At 46.1% G+C, this 19,918-nt stretch overlaps 1 protein-coding gene across 1 annotated transcript in view; it reads right to left on the bottom strand.

Annotated features, from left to right (window-relative positions):
- The window catches only part of LOC116976542, a 46,083-nt gene that overhangs the window by 8,292 nt on the left and 17,873 nt on the right, over positions 1–19,918 (bottom strand). Inside the window, exons 2-5 of the mRNA XM_033026432.1 lie at positions 11,503–11,707; positions 7,517–7,683; positions 1,316–1,446; positions 726–892 (exon numbers count right to left, since the gene is read on the bottom strand). Of these exons, the coding sequence (XP_032882323.1) occupies positions 726–892; positions 1,316–1,446; positions 7,517–7,683; positions 11,503–11,707 (670 nt within the window). The remainder of the gene's footprint in view (positions 1–725; positions 893–1,315; positions 1,447–7,516; positions 7,684–11,502; positions 11,708–19,918) is intronic.

Raw genomic sequence — 19,918 nt, 5'->3', positions numbered from 1 at the left:
GCAAAATTGAAAATGAAATGACAATGCAATGAGTTGTTTGGCCTGCCCTGTGCTTGAAATGGATTGACTTGGCTTGAAATGGATTGAATTGACTTGAAATGGATTGATTTGACTTGAAATGGATTGACTTCACTTGACCTCACTTGAAATGGATTGACTTGACTTGACTTGGAATGGATTGAAATGGATTGTTGGCCCTGCACTCACTGTGCTTGAGTTGACCCACAACACCCATGCTAGCGCTCCAGAAAGCCCCCCCTCCCCTCCCCACTGGCCAGCAATATTGGAATTGGTGCAGAGGTGGAATATTGCGTGGGGGGACTCAACGGGTCCCACTTAGTCTAGTATAGATATAGATGGGAACAGGTACATGGGTAGAAACGGTTTAGAGGGTTATGGGTCAAGTGCGGCCATGTGGGACTAGTGTAGATGGGGCATGTTGGGCGGTGTTGGCAGGTTGGGCTGAAGGGCCTGCTTCCACGCTGTATGACTCTATGACTACAACCTCTGAGTATGCAAGACAGTCTACATATTCTGATCTGAGTTTAGTGACCGTTTCCCAGAGATCATTTGAAGTTTGTTACAACTACAGTACAAGTAGAAAATTGGAGGAATGTCCTCTGTATCATGCAGAAACTATTAAGTGAATAATTTGGTTAAGATATTCAATTTTTATTTAAAACTTGAACATTTTTGGAAAATATTGCCAAAAAGATTAAGTGTACCTCGATATTTGAAGCAACAATAAATAGTGGCATCCATCATTCTTCTGTCCAATTCGTATTCTGGGACATACCAATCTTGAGCAAAGGGAGTTTCATCGATAGGATCACACATTGTCTTTCGAGTGAGGAATTTAACAACTGATTCTGAGAAAATGTGCTTGTGATCACTTTGCAATAAGAAACAATAACATGAATTAAAATGCTGAACAATCATGATCATTGCATAAACAGCAGAGCAACATTGTGGGAGCAGCTTACAACTGATTAGGATACCATTGATCTAGTCCGAGCCTCAGCTTTCTTTTGCTCTTGGTAGAAACCTAAGCTTTAAAAGGCTGGATAAAAAGAGGTGGGAGCAGGACAAAACCAGAGAAGTGATAGGTGGATACAGGTGGGGGGGGGGGGGGGGTTGATTGGCAGCGATGGGTGGAGTAAGTGACAAAGGCTAGAGATGAAAAGGGTGTCAGCTGTAGTTGGGAGTTTGGGACACAACATGGTTGCACGCCAGAAGAAATCACTCGGTTCTTTTGATGTGGTAGTGGAAGAAAGAGCATTCATTTGAGTCAGTAAGTTCAAGAAAAGGTTCTTACCTTCCTTTGATAGAGACTGGCTGGTAGAAAGCCTTGAGGATTATAGGGCACTCAAACTCAGCAGCATCACTTGGATGCGCAAAAGTGATGGACCATGGAAAGCGTGCGTGAACAACAATAATCCGATATATCTATGCAGGAAAGTTTTAAAATTATCATTTTTTTTCTTAAACAGGCTTCCTTGCTCTACTAGTGTTCGAAGCTTAAATTATATAGCCATATAATAGTGTGACCCGATCTTACACTTTTACCAAATATTGACATATTATTAGTCAATAATGTCAAAACCTTTACTATCTGACGAATGGTGAAGGATTCTAATCAGTTCATAATTGATTGTAGAATTAGGCCATTCAGCCCATCAAGTCTACACCATTCAATCATGGCTGATCTATCTCTCCCTCCTAACCCCATTCTCCTGCCTTCTCCCCATAACCCCCGACACCCGTACTAATCAATAATCTATCGATCTCTGCCTTAAAAATATCCACTGACTTGGCCTCCACAGCCTTCTGCAGCAATGAATTCACCACCCTTTGACAAAAGAAATTCCTCCTCATCTCCTTCCTAAAGGAACGTCCTTTAATTCTGAGGCCATGACCTCTGGTCCTACTCTCCCGCTAGTGGAAACATCCTCTCCACATCCACATTCCCCAAAATGGTGGTTCTAATTTAACGCCAGAAAAAATAGTTCATGTTTGTCATTATTGACTCCTTTCAAATTGCACACTTGAAGAATGTCACATCTGCCGATGGTTAGTGGTGCTATTCCCATTACTGAACCTTTTATATTGCATTTAAATAGAGTTTTAACATCAGTGGTTCACAGTGGCATGATCGAAAGAGCCCAAAGCTTGAGATGATAAAAATGATTTTTAAAAATGTGCTCAATTGGATGGGGCAGGAGGTGGTAAGTTAATTATGATTTAAATCAATATTAATTACAGGTGAAAAAAATACATTACAGTTAATTTTTTCACAACCTCAGCATGTCACAAAGTTCTTCATGGATAATGAAGCTCATTTAAAGTTGAGATTCAGTTCAGTACAGCAGAAGTAACACATCAATTTATGACCAAAAAAATCCAACAGCATTATGTGCAGGTAAATGAATGTCTAGATGAAGAGTCCCGATCTGAAACGTCGACTGAGGCACCAGAAACTAGACTCCTTTGCACGTCTAGCATTTGTCACTTACTCCACCTTTCTGCCAATCATCCTCCCTCATCTGTGTACACCTATCACTTGTCTGACTTTATCTGACCCCCCCCCCCCCCCACCCCACTCCATCAGTCCGAAGAAAGGTCCCGACTGAAGACTTTATCTGTCCATTCCCTCCTGAGTTACTGCCTGATCTGCTGAGTTCTTCCATCAGTTTGCATTCTTGTCTAGATTCCAGCATTTGCAATTCCTAATATAATAACAGGTAGTCTTGATGTTGCTGTTTTAAGGACAAATAAATATTGGCCAGAACACTGGAGGAAAAAGGTCAGTACATTCTGTAGTTTATCCTGAACAGCCTAGTGGTGTGTCACTTTAGATTATGTGTTCACATTTCAAGAGAGCTAGATAGCGGAGTCAGGGGATATGGGGAGAAGGCAGGAACGGGGTACTGATTTTGGATGATCAGCCATGATCACATTGAATGGCGGTGCTGGCTCGAAGGGCCGAACGGCCTACTCCCGCACCTATTGTCTAAATCTGTGGGGTGGAGTGGAGTTCAATGGAGTGGGTTGCAACATGACCTCCTGATTCAGAAGTAGTTGCAACTGAGTCAAGGTGAACTAATGTGCTTTTTCTGACAATTAAAATAAAAAGACACACCAACTTAATGACAACTTAGCCAATTTGTAATGTGATCATAAATCTTGCAAAAAGCATGAAACTGGAAATTATGGTAATCTGACAAATAAATAAACCAGCATCTGCAGTTCTTTCTTGCACTTGAAAAACATTGATGTTGTACTTGTGTACCACAGATGCTGGTTTAAACCGAAGATAGACACATAAAGCTGGAGTAACTCAGCGGGTCAGACAGCATCTCTGGAGTGAAGGCATATGTGACGTTTCGGGTCGAGATCCTTCTTCAGACCATTTGATATTATACTTACTAAGTCAGAGGGAGATAAAAATTCCACTTCTGCCATGGTGAGATTTGAACTTGTGACTAGTGGGTGCGCAAGGCTCAGTGCTGGGATCCCAGTTATCTATATTAATATAAGTCTGATCTTGACTGCTTTTGGCCCACTGTGGTGCCGCCACCTAGGGCTGTCATTTTTGGCCACCTCGCTCAGAGCCCTCCTCTGCCTTCCGGGACCAGAGGATTTTCCCATCGATGAAAAATCAGAGAGATATTCATGTTTTATAAAAATTCCCCATTCTCTCTGCTGCCCCCGCTGGCGGCAGTGGGGAGGGACTATAAAATCCGGAAGTGTAGTCCCTCACTCAGTCTCTGCCAGATCCAGGAAGCGAGAGGGTCACGGCTCTCTGAGCTGCGAATAACACTGAACGCACGTCTACTCCACGGTGAGTCCCCTCAATGCGGCTGTAAGGTGGCTGCTGCCCAATTGTGTGCCTCGCCTTTTTTAAAAGTTTTGTGTTCACAAAATGAATTTTGGTTGTCGGGTGGCTGCTGCCCAATTGTTTGCCTCGCCTTTTTAACAAGTTTGTGTTCACAAAATGAATTTTGGTTGTCGGGTGGCTGCATCCAAATTGTTTGCCTTGGCTTGGCTTTTAAAATCGTTGCAACAGTTGGCTGCCAGCCCAAGAATCCATTTGACCCACAATGTCTGTACTAGCCCTCTGGAAACCAGTACCTTCGGCCCGCAACACCCAACATCGGGAACATTTTTCCTCATCTTTCCAAGTTCCAGTGAATACAAGCCCAGCCAACCCATTCTTTCATAATATATCAGTCCCACCATCCCGGGAATTAACCTGGTGAACCAACGCTGCATTCCCACTATAGCAAGAATGGCCTTCGTCAAATTAGGAGACAAAACCTGCACACAATACTCTGGGTGTAGTCTCACCAGGGCCCTGTACAACTGCGGTAGGACCTCCAAACTCTTCGTAAGCACGGGGAATGAGCGTAGCTGGTACGTCGGAGCGAGGAGACGTCTGTTAGCGGCTCTTACCACTAACGGCAGGTACTCGGGAAGACTCGCTGACGGCAGGTAAGCACGGGAAGACTTGTGAAGATTTTTCAACATGTTGAAAAATGTCCACGAGAGCCCCGAGTACCGACGAGTGGCCATTACCTTAATCTCCGAGTTCGAATCAGGGCTAGCGCAACAGAAAGCCCCCCCCTCCCCCCACACTGGCGAGCAATATTGGAATTGGTGGAGAGGTGGAATATTGTGTTGGTGACCAGCCCTCCCGTGTGATGCTGGGACCCAACGGGTCCCACTTAGTCTAGTTTACAATATATATTAACGATTTAGACAAGGGAATTAAATGTAACATCTCCAAGTTTGCAGATGACACAAAGCTGGGCAGCAGAGTGAGCTGTGAGGAGAATGCTATGAGGCTGCTATGTGACTTGGATAGGTTGGGTGAGTAGGCAGATGCAGTTTAATGTGGAAAAATGTGAAGTTATCCACTTTGTGTGGCAAGAACAATAAAAGCCTGTCCCACGGTACGAGTTAATTCCAAGACCTCTCCCGAGTTTGCCCTGATTCGAACTCGGAGATTAAGGTAATGGCCACTCGTCGGTACTCGGGGCTCTCGTGGACATTTTTCAACATGTTGAAAAATCTTCACAAGTCTTCCCGTGCTTACCTGCCGTCAGCGAGTCTTCCCGAGTACCTGCCGTTAGCGGTAAGAGCCGCTAACAGACGTCTCCTCGCTCCGACGTACCCGCTATGCTCATTCCCCGTGCTTACGACGAGTTTGGAGGTCCTACCGCAGTTGTACAGGGCCCTGGTGAGACCGCACCCAGAGTATTGTGTGCAGGTTTTGTCTCCTAATTTGACGAAGGCCATTATTGTTATAGTGGGAGTGCAGCGTTGGTTCACCAGGTTAATTCCCGGGATGGTGGGACTGATATATTATGAAAGAATGGGTTGGCTGGGCTTGTATTCACCGGAACTTGGAAAGATGAGGAAAAATGTTCCCGATGTTGGGGGATTCCAGCATCAGTTTGTCACCGTTTAACGTTTAAGAATAAGGTGTAGGCCATTTCGGACTGAGACGACGAAAAACGTTTTCACCCAGAGTTGTGAATCTGTGGAATTCTGTTTTTAAGAACTCATGTCGCTGAATCAATTGTCCAGATCTCCAGATTTTAGCCCTACAATCCTCCCAAAACCACAGCAAATTTCAATGTTTCCTCATCTTCTATCCCACAACTGCACCATTTAATGGATCAAGTCACCACTCTCTCAAGGGAAATTAGGGATGGGAATCAAATGCTGGATCAGCCTACGAAGCCCACATGCCTTGGATATGTAGGAAGGAACTGCAGATGCTGGTTTACACCAAAGATAGACACAAAAAGCAGGAGTAACTCAGTGGGTCAGGCAGCTTCTCTGGAGAAAAGGAAGAGGTGACATTTCAGGTCGGATGGTCTGAAGAAGGGTCTCGACCCAAAATATCACCTATTCCTTTTCTCAAGAGATGTTGCCTGACCCGTTGAGTTACACCGGCTTTTTGTGTCTAACATCCCTTGAATGAATCTGCTAACAAAAACCTTAGTCTTAAGAAGTGTTTCGATCCGAGACGTCACCCATTCCTTCTCTCCAGAGATGCTGCCTGTCCCACTGAGTTATTCCTGCATTTTGTGTCTAGCTTCAAAATAAACCTTAGCCTTTTCATTTGTTTAAGAAGGAACTGCAGATGCTAGAAAATCGATAGTAGACAAAATGCTGGAGAAACTCAGCGGGTGAGGCGCAGCATCTATGGAGCGAAGGAAATAGGCGATGTTTCAGATCAAGACCCTTCTTCAGAGGGCCTCGACCCGAAACGTTGCCTATTTCCTATGCTCCATAGATGCTGCCTCACCCGCTGAGTTTCTCCAGCATTTTTGTCTACCTTAGCCTTTTCATTCTTCCCAGTTTTTCCTTCCTACATTTATCTTCTCACTGCACTTAAAACCTGCCAGTCTAGATAGTGTACTTAACGTGGAAATTCATAATGAAAGTGGTGCTGTGAGGGTTTCCATTTCAGTTACGGCCAAACCTCCTAGCAATGTTATTCTCTCGCACATGATGCACAGTGGAAAAGATTTTGTATGAGAAAACCGCATAAAGCATTTTGGATGTGAACCAATGCCACTTGATTCAAAGAGGGATGAGGAGTGATTAGGTTTAGAGAGGGAGATAATAGTGGGAAGAGGACAATGGGAGCAGGAATGATGTTCACAATGAGGTAGAGTGGACAGGCTTGGAGACAGTTGAAGGAGGGATGTTGCGGTACACAGTATGCTTGGTCAGGGAGAAGGCTCTGGGTTGGAACACCAGCAGGGAAAATCTGTTTTGAGCCCTTTTAGTTTAGTTTAGTTTAGCTTAAAGATACAGATGTGGAAACCGGCCCTTCGGCCCACCGAGTTCGCACCGAACAGTGATCCCCACAAATTAACATTATCCTACACACATTAGAGACAATTTACAATTACACCAAGCCATTTAACTTACAAGCCTGTATATCTTTGTAGTGCGGGAGGGAACCGGAACACCCAGGGAAAACCCACAAGGTCACAGTGAGGACGCACAAACTCCATACAGACAGCACCCTTAGTCAGGATCGAACCCGGGTCTCTGGCACTGTAAGGCAGGCAGCAACAACCGCTGTACCACTGTCCCCCCCCCCCCTTCCCCTCCTTCAGACCAACCCGCCTGCCAATTAAGTCCCAACCCTGACTTGTATCCACCTATCACTTGCTGGGCTTTGCCCCACCTCAGGTTTCTCCCCCCTCCAATTGGTGTGAAGAAAGGTCCCGATTTCTGTCCATTCCCTCCACAGATGCTGCCTGACCCACTGAGTTCCTCCAGAACATTGTGTTTTGCATAGGGGAACCCAATGGAGATTAATTACCAGCACTGACCTGCTGTGCTAAATGGCCTGTTTCTGCGCAGTAATGATTAAATAATAGATTTTGCTTTATTTTATGCCAATTTTAAAATTGCAAGAAATCACTTTTAAATTGCAAGAAAATAAACAAAAGATATGAAACTTTAATGAAATAAATCAGCTGCATTCTACCTGGGATTGAGTGCCATTTGCTGATGTAACATTCACTTCAACTTTGGTATTTCCCATTAATAGCTGCACCGGGTTACTGACATCTGACCCATTAACAATAACTGCCATATTATTGTCTGGCACTGTTGGCTGAGCAATTACAGAGGTCATATGGATTGGTGCTGTACCTAATACATGAATACAAGAGAATATATTTTAATATCTGGAATCAATTTTGACGTGCATTGAATAATAGTTTCATAGCTTTATGTTTAAATAGTTTCAATAACTTTCAAATTTTAGTTCCAAATAATGTCACCTACACATTCTACAGACTATCATGAAATTAAGTGAACATATGCATAATTAGAATACAATCACAAACCCCCCGATTAAACACCCTACATTTGATAGTCCCAACCACGTCACAGAATCGTACATCCCAACTTGCCCACGACGACTGAGATGTCTATCTGAGCAGGTTCCGTTTACCCGCATTTGGCCCATATCCCTAAGTTCATACATTACAGGAGAAGAAATTAGGCCATTCAGCCCATCAAGTCTACTCCACCGTTCAATCATGACTGATCTATCTCTCCCTCTCTAAACCTCTCCTATCCACTGAACAAATATATGTTATAATTGTACCCGCATCTAGTTTTCTCCGACAACTCGTAGCAAAAAATCACCAACCTTTCCCATCCGTGTAAAGTTGGAGAGAAAAATAGTTTGACTATAATTTCAATGTAAGATTTACAACATCAAATATTGATGTAAAGGTAGGTTTGGAAGATGATGTTGCCATTGATATTTGCATTGGCATTGATATTTGCTTCACTTTCAAATTTTATTTCCAAATAATGTTTAGCTGCAGGATGAAATGTTTGGTTAATTATATCCAATTAACGCCTTTATATTAAAATGGTTCTGGCAAGAGATTAAAAAATAAATGACACCTAATGTTGAGAAGGTAGCACTGGAGTTTAGTTAGGAGATACAGTGTGGAAACAAGCTCTTCAGCCCACTGAGTCAGCAGCGACAAGCAACCACCCGTACACTCGCTCTATCCTACACACTGGAGACAATTTACAGAAGCCAATCAACCTACGTCTGTGGAATCTGGGAGGAAACTGGAGCACCTGGAGAAAACCCATGCGGTCACGGGGAGAACATACAAACTCCGTACAGGCAGCACCTGTAGTCTGGATCAAACCCGGGTCTCTGGCGCTGTGAGGCTGTGCCACCGTGCCACCCCGTTCTTTAAAATGTTTAAATCATTTAAATGTTATTACGATTGTTCTGCGGATCATGTTATAGGAAGGAAGTGGTTGTGCTGGAGAGAGTGCAGAGGAGCTTCAGCACAATGTTCATAAGGTCATTGGAATAGAGTAGAATTAGGCCATTTGGCCCATTAAGTCTATTCCGCCATTCAATCATGGCTGGTCTACCTCTCTCTCCTAACCACAATGTCCTGCCTTCTCCCCAAACCTCTGACACCTGTACTAATCGAAAATCTATCTCTATCTTTGCCTTAAAAAAGAAGACTCCAGTCTTCTGTGGCAAATAATTCCACAGATTCACCACCCTCTGACTAAATAAATTACTACCCATCACCTTCATAAAAGAACGTTCTTTAATTCTGAGGCTATGACCTCCGGTCCTAGACTCTCCCACTGGTGGAAACATCCTCTCCACATCCACTGTATCCAAGCCTTTCTCTATTCTGTAAGTTTCAATGAGGTCGCCCTTCATTCTTCTAAACTCCAGCGAGTACAGGCCCAGTGCCAACAAACGCTCAGCATGTTGTCTGGATCAGAGGACTTCAGAAGTTGGATAGGCAAGGTTTGTTTTTCCAGGAATGGAACAGTCGGAGGATTGGTCTGTTAGAGGTATCTGATATTTTATGAGGCATAGATAGGGAAGATAGTCAGAATCTGTTTCACACGATAGGAAAGGCAGAGCTTAAAGGTGAGAAGAAGGAGCTTCAAAAGGGATTTAAGGTCATAAGGAATAGGAGTAGAATTAGGCCATTCAGCCCTTTAAGTGAACTCCACCATTCATTTATTGCTGATCTATCTCTCCCTCCTAACTCCAAAAACCTTTATATTCAGAGTGGCTTATATTCAGAACTCGGTACTAGATCAGCTGTGTAGTCAGTTACTATGTTTAAGAGACATTGAGATAGGCAAGCCATAGGAAACATAGAAAAATAGGTACAGGATTAGGCCATTTGAGCCAGCACCACCATTCAATATGATCATGGCTGATTATCTAAAATCAGTACCCTGTTCCTGCTTTATCCCCATATCCCTTGATTCCGTCAGCCCCAAGATCTAAATCTAACTCTCACTTGACTAAATGTAGACTGTACAAGGTGCTGGTAAAGCACATTTGGAGTGCTGCTTACAATTCCGGTTACCCGCTAGGAAAGGATATCATTAAACTGGAAAGTATGCAATAATGATTTACAAGGATGTTAATGGGTCTGGACGGTTTGATTTATAAGGAGAGACTGGGTCTTGTTTCCTTGGAACATTGGAGTCTGAGGGATTACCTTATAGAGGTTTATAAAAGCATGAGGGGCATAGATAAGGTGAATAGCTAGTCTTTTCCCCCAGGTAGGGCAGACACAATTTAAAAGGATCATGAGAAACAACTCTTTCCACGCAGTGATGCCTGTATAGAACGATTTGCCATAGGAAGTCGTGGAGGTGGGTAAAATTATAACATTTAAAACATATTTGGAGAGGTGCATGGATTGGCGAGATATGGACAAAGCAAAGGCAATTGGGTCTAGTTTGGTTGGTCAACTCGTAGGCTTTTCGAGTTAGGCTGTGTAGCTTTATGACTTGAAATGGGATTAGCACAGATGGGCAAAAAGGTTGACATGTAGTGTGATAGAGTCAAAGAGCGTGGAAACAGGCCCTTTGGTCCAACTTGCCCATGCCCCGTCTACATTAGTCACACCTGCTTGAGTTTGGCCCATGATCCTCTAAACGTAACCTATCCATAGTGGTACATGGATAGTTTCTGTGCCGTTCAACTCTAATGACTATCTCTGACCTGTTTAATAGGAACAATGTGTGTAAATACCTTGTGAACATTCTTTGTTCTGTTTATGCATTACATTTAATTTTGAAACTATCGAAGGAAGGATCACCAACGTCTAAAATACTAATCCTTTGATCTGTAATTCTACTGCACTTAAAAACCGACACTATCTTGCTAAACTAGTGTTGACATTGATGTGACATTCGACAAATAAAATGCCAGTACTGGGGGAATATTTTTTTAAATTGTGTAAGGTTCAAAAAATAGATGCAGCATAGTCACAAAACCAGGTTTGATATTTCTATGCTGCATACCTGTTAATATGCTGTACATCTTCATTTTATTGTTGTAAATGAACACGGCATCCATTTGTAACATTCGTTGAATTACTCTTGCATTGGGGATGATATGCACAGTTCAGTTTAATGCAGCATAGGGTCAGCATTAATCTGGAGCATGCAATCACTGAAGGCATGGGACGTAAAAAGTAAACTTCCTTTCTTTGACAATAAAATTAATTTATAATTAGCTCTACGCAATCACTGACAATACCATAACACAAAACTCGAACGATAAACTTTCTGACTTTCTGACTACTGGATTTGTTTATTTCCCCTATTAACGGGGTCCTTATTACACATCCTGATCAAAATATTTTCTTTTTCCTCAACCGGTTTTCTACAGCTATTGACCTACAATACCAGGGCAACTTAATTTTTAAGAAAGAACTGCAGATGCTGGAAAAATCAAAGGTAGACAAAAATGCTGGAGAAACTCAGCGGGTGAGGCAGCATCTATGGAGCGAAGGAATAATCTTCAGAAGGGACTCGACACAAAACGTCACCTATTCCTTCGCTCCATGTATGCTGCCTCACCCGCTGAGTTTCTCCAGCATTTTTGTCTACCTCCGGGGCAACTTAATGAACTTTTAGCATTCAAATAAATGACCCACATACATGTATATTCATACACAGACATTGAAAACGCAGGATCAAGCGGCAAATTTTCAGCTATTTTCAGTCCACTTAGCAATGGAGTGCTGGCGGTAAGCTTGGTTGCCTCTACTATATATTGCTTCAGAGTTCCATCCTCAGCTGCAACTTCAATTATAATTTTATTTACACCTTCTTTAAGGGGAACAGATTTACTCCCAGCAGCACCCTGGAACAAAACAAAACAAAAGCAATAAATTACAAAATTACAGAATTCGAGGCGGATGATTGCTGTTTCCACATACGCTGACAAGTTGAAAATCAGATATGGACTCATTAAATCAAAACATTGTGCTCCTACATTAAACCTCTTCAAAGAATATGGAGATTAAATGGAGGAGGTCCAGGACAGAAAGGTCGGTATGGGAATGGGAATTAAAATGGACGGCAACTGGGAGATCCAGCAGGCCTTGACAGACCCAGTGTAATAATTCGGTGAAACGGTTACCTGATCTATCTTTGGTCTCGCCAATGTAAAGGAGACCAAATCAGAAGCACAGACGAGGTTTGAAGAGGTGCATGTGAACCTCTGTCTCACCTGGAATGAACGCTAGGGTTCCTGGATGGAGGTGAGGGAGGAGGTATAGGGGCAGGTGTTACATCTCCTGTGGTTGCAGGGGAAAGTACCTGGGGAGAGGGCGGCTTGGGCGGGAAGGGATGAGTGAACTAAGGAGTTACAGAGCGAGTGGTCTCTGTGGGAAGTGGAAAGGGATGGGAAGATATAACGGGTGGTGGGATCACAGTTGAGATGGCAGAAAGGTCACAGGGTTAATTCCGGGATGGCAGGACTGTCATATGCTGAGAGAATGGAGCGGCTGGGCTTGTACACTCTGGAATTTAGAAGGATGAGAGGGTATCGTATTGAAATGTATAAAGATTATTAAGGGTTCGGACACGCTAGAGGCAGGAAACATGTTCCCGATGTTGGGGGAGTCCAGAACCAGGGGACATAGTTTAAGAATAAGGGGTAAGGCATTTAGAACGGAGATGAGGAAACACTTTTTCACACAGAGAATTGTGAGTCTGTGGAATTCTCTGCCTCAGAGGGCAGTGGAGGCCGGTTCTTTGGATACTTTCAAGAGAGAGCTAGATAGGGCTCATAAAGATAGCGGAGTCAGGGGATATGGGGAGAAGGCAGGAACGGGGTACTGATTGTGGATGATCAGCCGTGATCACATTGAATGGCGTTGCTGGCTGGAAGGGCCGAATGGCCTACTCCTGCAACTATTGTCTAAATGATGGATTTATGGGTGGAAGGGGCCAGCAGGAAAGAGGATGGGGGAATGAAAAGGGAAATGAGAGACGGTGATGAGTATATTCCGAAAACAGGTCCCAACATGAAAGATTGTCTGTTCATTCCCTCCACCGACGCTCCTTGGCCCCCTGAGTTACTCCAGCACTTTATGTTTTGGCAGGAATGGAGGCAAATTATCTTCAATCTCCTGGGAAGATGACTGCAATAATGTTTTGAGTCCATGTGAATCTCCTCCCATTCCATGCACAGGTTAAGGTTTATTATTGTCACATGTGCAGAGGTACAGTGAAAAGCTTTGTTTTGCATGCTGGTCAATCAGATCAGATAATACTACATGTAAATACAATCACGCTAAACTCAAATACAATAGGTAGAGCAAAGGGGAAGATAGAGGGTGCAAAGTATAGTTCTTAACATTGCAGCACATCAGTCCCTTAGATAAGCACGGTGGTGCAGCGGTAGAGCTACTGCTTTACAGCACGAGAGACTCGGGTTCGATCCTGACTATGGGTGCTTGTCTGTATGCAGTTTGTACATTCACCTCGTGACCTACGTGGAATTTCTCTGAGATCTTCGGTTTCCATCCACTCTCCAAAGATGTACAAGTTTGTAAGTTTATTGGCTTGGTGTAAATGTAAAATTGTCCCTAGTGTGTGTAAGATAGTGTTGGTGTGCTGACTCAGTGGGCCGAAGAGCCTGTTTCGCGCTGTATCTCTAAACGAAACTAAACTTAGTTACCTAAAATTGGAGAATTTATAGTTCATACTATGGCGTTGTAAGCTATCTCCATCTGTACTTTGTCCTGCCTAGGCAAGGATACCAGCATAATCAAGGAGCAGTCTCACCCCGGTCACTCCCCTTCCCTTCTCCCATCAGGCAAGAAGTCTGGAAACCCAGATTCAGGAACAGTTTCTTCCCAGCTGTTATCAGGCAACTGAACGGATCTCTCGTCAGCTAGCGTGAGATCCTGACCTCCCATCTAACTCATTGGAAACCTTTGAACTCTCTTTAACTCTCTTCATCGGACCTCAATGTTATATCTTCGCACTAAATGTTCAAGTTCACATTTATTGCCACATGCACCAATTAAGGTACAGTGGAATTTGACTTACCATGCAGCCAGACAATCAAAAGTGCGACAATACACAATAGAATATAACATGAACATATTCTATTGTATATTGTGCTCTTTATCCTTTATCTTTAACTGTGCACGGCTTGCGTGTATTCATGTAAAGCCAGTTCTTTGACTGGATAGCACGCAAACAAAAGCTTTTCATTGTATCTCGGTTTAATTTATTATTGTCATGTGCACCGAGGTACAGTGAAAAGCTTTTTTGTTGCATGCTATCCAGTCAGTGAAAAGACTCACGGTTACAATCAAGCCATGCAGAGTACTGATACAGGGTATAATGTTTAGTGCAAGGTAAATCCAATTAAAGATAGTTTGAAACATAGAAACATAGAAATTAGGTGCAGGAGTAGGCCATTCGGCCCTTCGAGCCTGCACCGCCATTCAATATGATCATGGCTGATCATCCAACTCAGTATCCCGTACCTGCCTTCTCTCCATACCCTCTGATCCCCTTAGCCACAAGGGCCACATCTAACTCCCTCTTAAATATAGCCAATGAACTGGCCTCAACTACCCTCTGTGGCAGAGAGTTCCAGAGATTCACCACTCTCTGTGTGAAAAAAGTTTTTCTCATCTCGGTTTTAAAGGATTTCCCCCTTATCCTTAAGCTGTGACCCCTTGTCCTGGACTTCCCCAACATCGGGAACAATCTTCCTGCATCTAGCCTGTCCAACCCCTTAAGAATTTTGTAAGTTTCTATAAGATCCCCTCTCAATCTCCTAAATTCTAGAGAGTATAAACCAAGTCTATCCAGTCTTTCTTCATAAGACAGTCCTGACATCCCAGGAATCAGTCTGGTGAACCTTCTCTGCACTCCTTCTATGGCAATAATGTCCTTCCTCAGATTTGGAGACCAAAACTGTACGCAATACTCCAGGTGTGGTCTCACCAAGACCCTGTACAACTGCAGTAGAACCTCCCTGCTCCTATACTCAAATCCTTTTGCTATGAAAGCTAACATACCATTCGCTTTCTTCACTGCCTGCTGCACCTGCATGCCTACTTTCAATGACTGGTGTACCATGTAAAGGAGTGATAGCTGACACACTGTAGCCTTTACTAAGAGTTTATTATAGCACATGGCACACACGTCCCAGCACCGACTGCATCCAGCCTTCAGGCGTACCGGGACCAAGTGGGAGGAACAAAGGGAGGATACCACAGTTATACTAATATGATGGGGCGTGGTTAGTGGTGATGAGGTTGCTACATTATAGGTTGCATGCATGAACCATCTACATCCTTCCTTATACAAATTAAACAAGTTACGGCAATGGCAGGTTGGTTATACAGTACCTGCAAAGCTAAACGAACTCTCCGTATCGAGCCGGAGGTTTGACAATCCGACCCGAGCGAGTGCGCACAGCACCCTCACCCTCCCCACCCGAAAGAATAGGAGGAGGGACAGGAACAGAAACAGGAGGGAGAGAGAAAGCAGGTGGAGACCCAGGCTTGGAAGGGGAACGGAGAGGCACAGGTGAACCAGGTGAAACAGAAGGGGTAGAATGAGCAGAAGTCGGAGAGAGAGAAGACCTGACAGGGGACGGCATGGCCGGAGGAGCGAACCCTGGAAGAGCAGGGGAAGGAGACCGAGGCAAGCGGACCGACCGGGGCATGCAGGGAGCAGAGGGTAAGTTAGTGGAGGAAGGCTCGACACGCGATGGAGGGGTATACGGAATCGAAGGAGGTGGTTTGGGCTCGTTGACCGCCAACAGGTGCTGGCGGCTGCGCCGGTAGACAGTCCCCTCAAAATCCACCAGGTAGGACCGTGGCGCGCTGTCGAACCCGACCACGGTGGCGAGTCGGGAAAAGCCGGTAGGCGTCTGCAAGCGGACGACCTGGCCAGGCAGCAGTGGGGATAGGGGGCGGCAGGACTTGTCGTGCGAGCGGCGCTGGATTTCGTGCTTCTGAGCAATCCGTTGCTGGACAGCAGCAGGCTGCAGGACTTTGGGCATCAGGGACTGCTGGGCGATCGGCATCGGAGGGCGAATAACGCGGGACATGAGGCGTTGGGCAGGGGATCGCATTGTACTGTCTCTGGAAATATTCCGAAGGTTCAGCAGACCCTGATAGAAATCACCGTTGGAGAGACGGGATTGTTCAAGCAAGTGCTTTGCACTGCGGACCGCCCGTTCAGCCAGTCCATTGCTCTGCGGGTACTCCGGGCTGCTGGTGAAATGATTGAAGTTCCACTTCGCAGCGAAAGCTTGAAATTCGGCACTAGTGAACTGGCGGCCGTTGTCTGTCTGCAACCGAACAGGGGAACCAAACGTGGCAAAATGACGGCGTAGCTTACTGATCACCATCTCGGAGGTGATGGCAGGGAGAAGGTCCACCTCGAACCAATTTGAGTAGGAGTCTACCAACACAAGGTACTGCTTCCCACGCCAGTCGAAAATATCGGCAGCCAGTGAAGACCAGGGCATGTCAGGGGCAGGCTGTTGTAGAAGCGGCTGTCTCTGCTGATGCGGGGCAAGAGAGTTGCAGTCCGGACAGGAGGCCACCCTGGCCTTGATGTACTTTGCCATGCCCGGCCAATAATATTGTTCCTGGGCATGCGAGATAGTGGCATCTGCCCCGGGATGCCCCATGTGGGCAGCGTTGAAGTACAAACCATGCAGCGAGGCAGGGACGACCACCTTGTGTCCCTTGATAATAATACCGTCCCGGAGGACCAACTCATCGCGAACCAGAAAAAAGGGGTGGACGCCAGCAGGCAATGAAGTCCGTTTGGTGGGCCACCCGCGCTTAATGACAGCAGCAAGCTGTTGCAGGTCGGGGTCGTTAGCGGTGTGCTCAACCAGGCACTGTAGTTGCTTGGAAGGGACGAAGTTTACGTTCAGTACCTGTAGGTCTGCCTGCTCGAAGGGGTGCTGGTCGCAGGAGGTCCGGGGGGCCCGGGACAGCGCGTCAGCCACATGCATCTCGGTGCCCCTCTTATATGCGATTTTAAAGTCAAAGCGCTGTAGCTGCAGCATCATCCGCTGTAGCCTGGCTGGAGCGCTGTGTATAGGCTTGTTAAGGATCGTCACCAGGGGTTGGTGATCCGTCTCAACGGTGAACCTGGTGCCAAAGAGGAAGTCCTTAAACTTTGAACAAGCGAACACCACCGCCAGCAGCTCCTTCTCTATCTGCGCATAGCGCTGCTCTGTGTCCGTCATGGTCCTGGAGGCATAAGAGATAGGCTGCAGCGAACCACCATCATGGGGCTGCAGGCAAGCAGCACCCAGTCCAAAACGAGAAGCGTCGCACGTAACCACGACCGGACGTAGTAAGTCAAAGAACTTCAGAGTAGGTGTGCTGATCAGCTTCGTCTTTAGTAGGTCGAACGCCTGCTGGTGGTGTGGAAACCATGACCAAGCAATGTCCTTTTTAGTAAGTTGTCTCAGTGGTGCGCTCAACTCGCTGAGGTCAGGGATAAACTTGCCCAGGTAGTTGACCATACCCAGGAAGCGCTGTAGACTGGTAACATCTGTCGGGGCAGGCAGCTCTGAGATGGCGCTGGTCTTTTGCGGGTCGGGCTTTAACCCGTGGGCCGTGAAAATGTGGCCAACATATGGGACCTCAGGCACCTGGAACCTGCATTTTGACTGGTTCAGCTTTAGATTGATCTGACGTGCGCGGTCCAGAATCTGTCGGAGGTGGCGGTCATGTTCAGCCACATCCCTTCCATAGACCAGAATGTCGTCCACAATAATCGCACAGGGCAGACCTGCAAACAATTGTTCCATAGAACGCTGGAATACCTCACTGGCGGAGTTGATGCCGAACGGCATTCGCAAAAATTTAAACCTGCCAAAGGGCGTACCGAATGTGGTCAAGTCCGAGGAACGTTTGTCCAGGGGTATTTGCCAAAATGAACTCCTGGCATCGAGGACGGAGAACACCGTGGCTTGTCCGACCTGGGCGGCAACATCTTTAATAGTCCTCATAGGGTAGTGGGGCCGTTTAATCGCCAGAGTCAAGTCCTTAGGGTTTCATTCTTCCCTTTCTTCATTGTGGCGACCATGGTGGAGACCCATTCGGTGGGATCGCTGACAGCCTCCAGCACTCCCATGTTAACCATATCCTTCAGCATAGCCTCCACCTTACCCTTCATGGCGAACGACACTCTGTGAGGTGGGCAGATCACAGGCACCACGGAGGGGTCTGTTGCAATTTTATACACCAGCGGCAGCTTCCCCAACTTGTCGTCGAACAGGTCCGGGTACTCGGATAGTGGATCCATCACTGCTTGCACCTCGTGGACCGTACGGTCGAAGGACACCAGACCAAGATCCTGGCAGGCCTGGTTGCTCAGTAGTTACACAGTCGCAATCCAGTATAAAGAACGACAGGTCACGGGAAGACTTCTGTAGCACGCAATGGAAGTTCGCCCTCCCCACAGGTGTTAGCTCCTCTCCCCCATAGGCACGCAAAACAGAGCGATCTGCAGTCAACAGCTCATTATGTCTTATCTTGTGAAACAGTGATGTTGACATTACGTTCACTTTTGCCCCCGTATCCAGCTTCGCAGAGAAGGACTTATTGTTCACGGTAATGAGCACAGATGGATCAGGGAGGCGAGATCGGCTATGGAGGAGAGTGTAAACACTTGCATCTCCCATGGAATAGCTGAGCTCAGAGCTGGGGGCAGTGTCGACAGAGGACTGAGAATCCATCTCACTATCAACTTGCTGAAGGTTGTTTAGGAATTGTCTAGGAGCTGAGGGCACATTCCCACGGGACCGGCAGGCAGCTGCAAAATGGTTCATTTTCCTGCAGAAATTGCAAGATTTTGCAAGAGCTGGGCACTGTGACTCCGTGGGATGAACATAATTACAGTTTGGACACTTCTGAGAGCGCGGGACCCGGAATGTACGGACGGGCCGCGGTGGAGGGCGAAAGTTGCCCTGCATACGTCGTTGTCCGGCTACGCCAGTCAGATTTATGGCTCGACTGTCAGATCCCCTCTGCCCATGCGGAGGGGTAACCACTTCGGCGATGCGGCACGCATGCATTGCTTGAGTCAGGGTTAGGTCAGGCCGTTGCAGAAAGTCGGCACGTAGTTTCTGGTCGAGCATGCCAGTGACGAGAATGTCTCAAAACAGCACCGCTGAGCAAGGTAGCGCAGGTCAGCGATGAAACACTCGACAGGTTCGTCCGGCTGCTGCTTCCGTGAGAAGAACCTGGCAGGTCGCAAATCTCCGCAAACTTGCGCAAAAGACATACCGGGTCATCGGCAGATTCAGCTGGCTCGACAGGCTGGCCGTTGTCATCCAGGACTGCTGGATCGTAGACGAAAGCCTGAGCTCTCTTCATTGCGTCGGGACCGGCCAGGTTGAGCAGGAGTGAGGCTTTGGCCGCGGCTGGGTCATTCGGTGCGCAATATTGACGAAGTGAGTGTAGTCCATCACAAAAGTCGACCATCGCTCCGCAATGTCAGCGTCAAAGACAAGGGGTATGGCTTTCGGATGCCATATCAAAGGAAACCCAACACTGAGCACTCAGGGGACAAATAAAAGAAAACCGGTAAACGGGAGGCGCGAGTTTAACTTTCTGACACCATGTAAAGGAGTGATAGCTGACACACTGTAGCCTTTACTAAGAGTTTATTATAGCACATGGCACACACGTCCCAGCACTGACTGCATCCAGCCTTCAGGCGTACCGGGACCAAGTGGGAGGAACAAAGGGAGGATACCACAGTTATACTAATATGATGGGGCGTGGTTAGTGGTGATGAGGTAGCTACATTATAGGTTGCATGCATAAACCATCTACATACCATGACACCCAGGTCTCGCTGCATCTCCCCTTTTCCTAATCGGCCACCATTTAGATAATAGTCTGCTTTCCTGTTTTTGCCACCAAAATGGATAACCTCACATTTATCCACATTATACTGCATCTGCCAAACATTTGCCCACTCACCCAGCCTATCCAAGTCACCTTGCAGTCTCCTAGCATCCTCCTCACAGCTGACACTGCCCCCCAGTTTAGTGTCATCC

Source organism: Amblyraja radiata, chromosome 8 (genome assembly GCF_010909765.2).
Source record: "Amblyraja radiata isolate CabotCenter1 chromosome 8, sAmbRad1.1.pri, whole genome shotgun sequence".
Lineage (NCBI taxonomy): Eukaryota > Metazoa > Chordata > Chondrichthyes > Rajiformes > Rajidae > Amblyraja > Amblyraja radiata.
The sequence above is the reverse complement of the archived record's forward strand: the minus strand, read 5'-3'. Positions and strand labels throughout refer to the sequence as shown.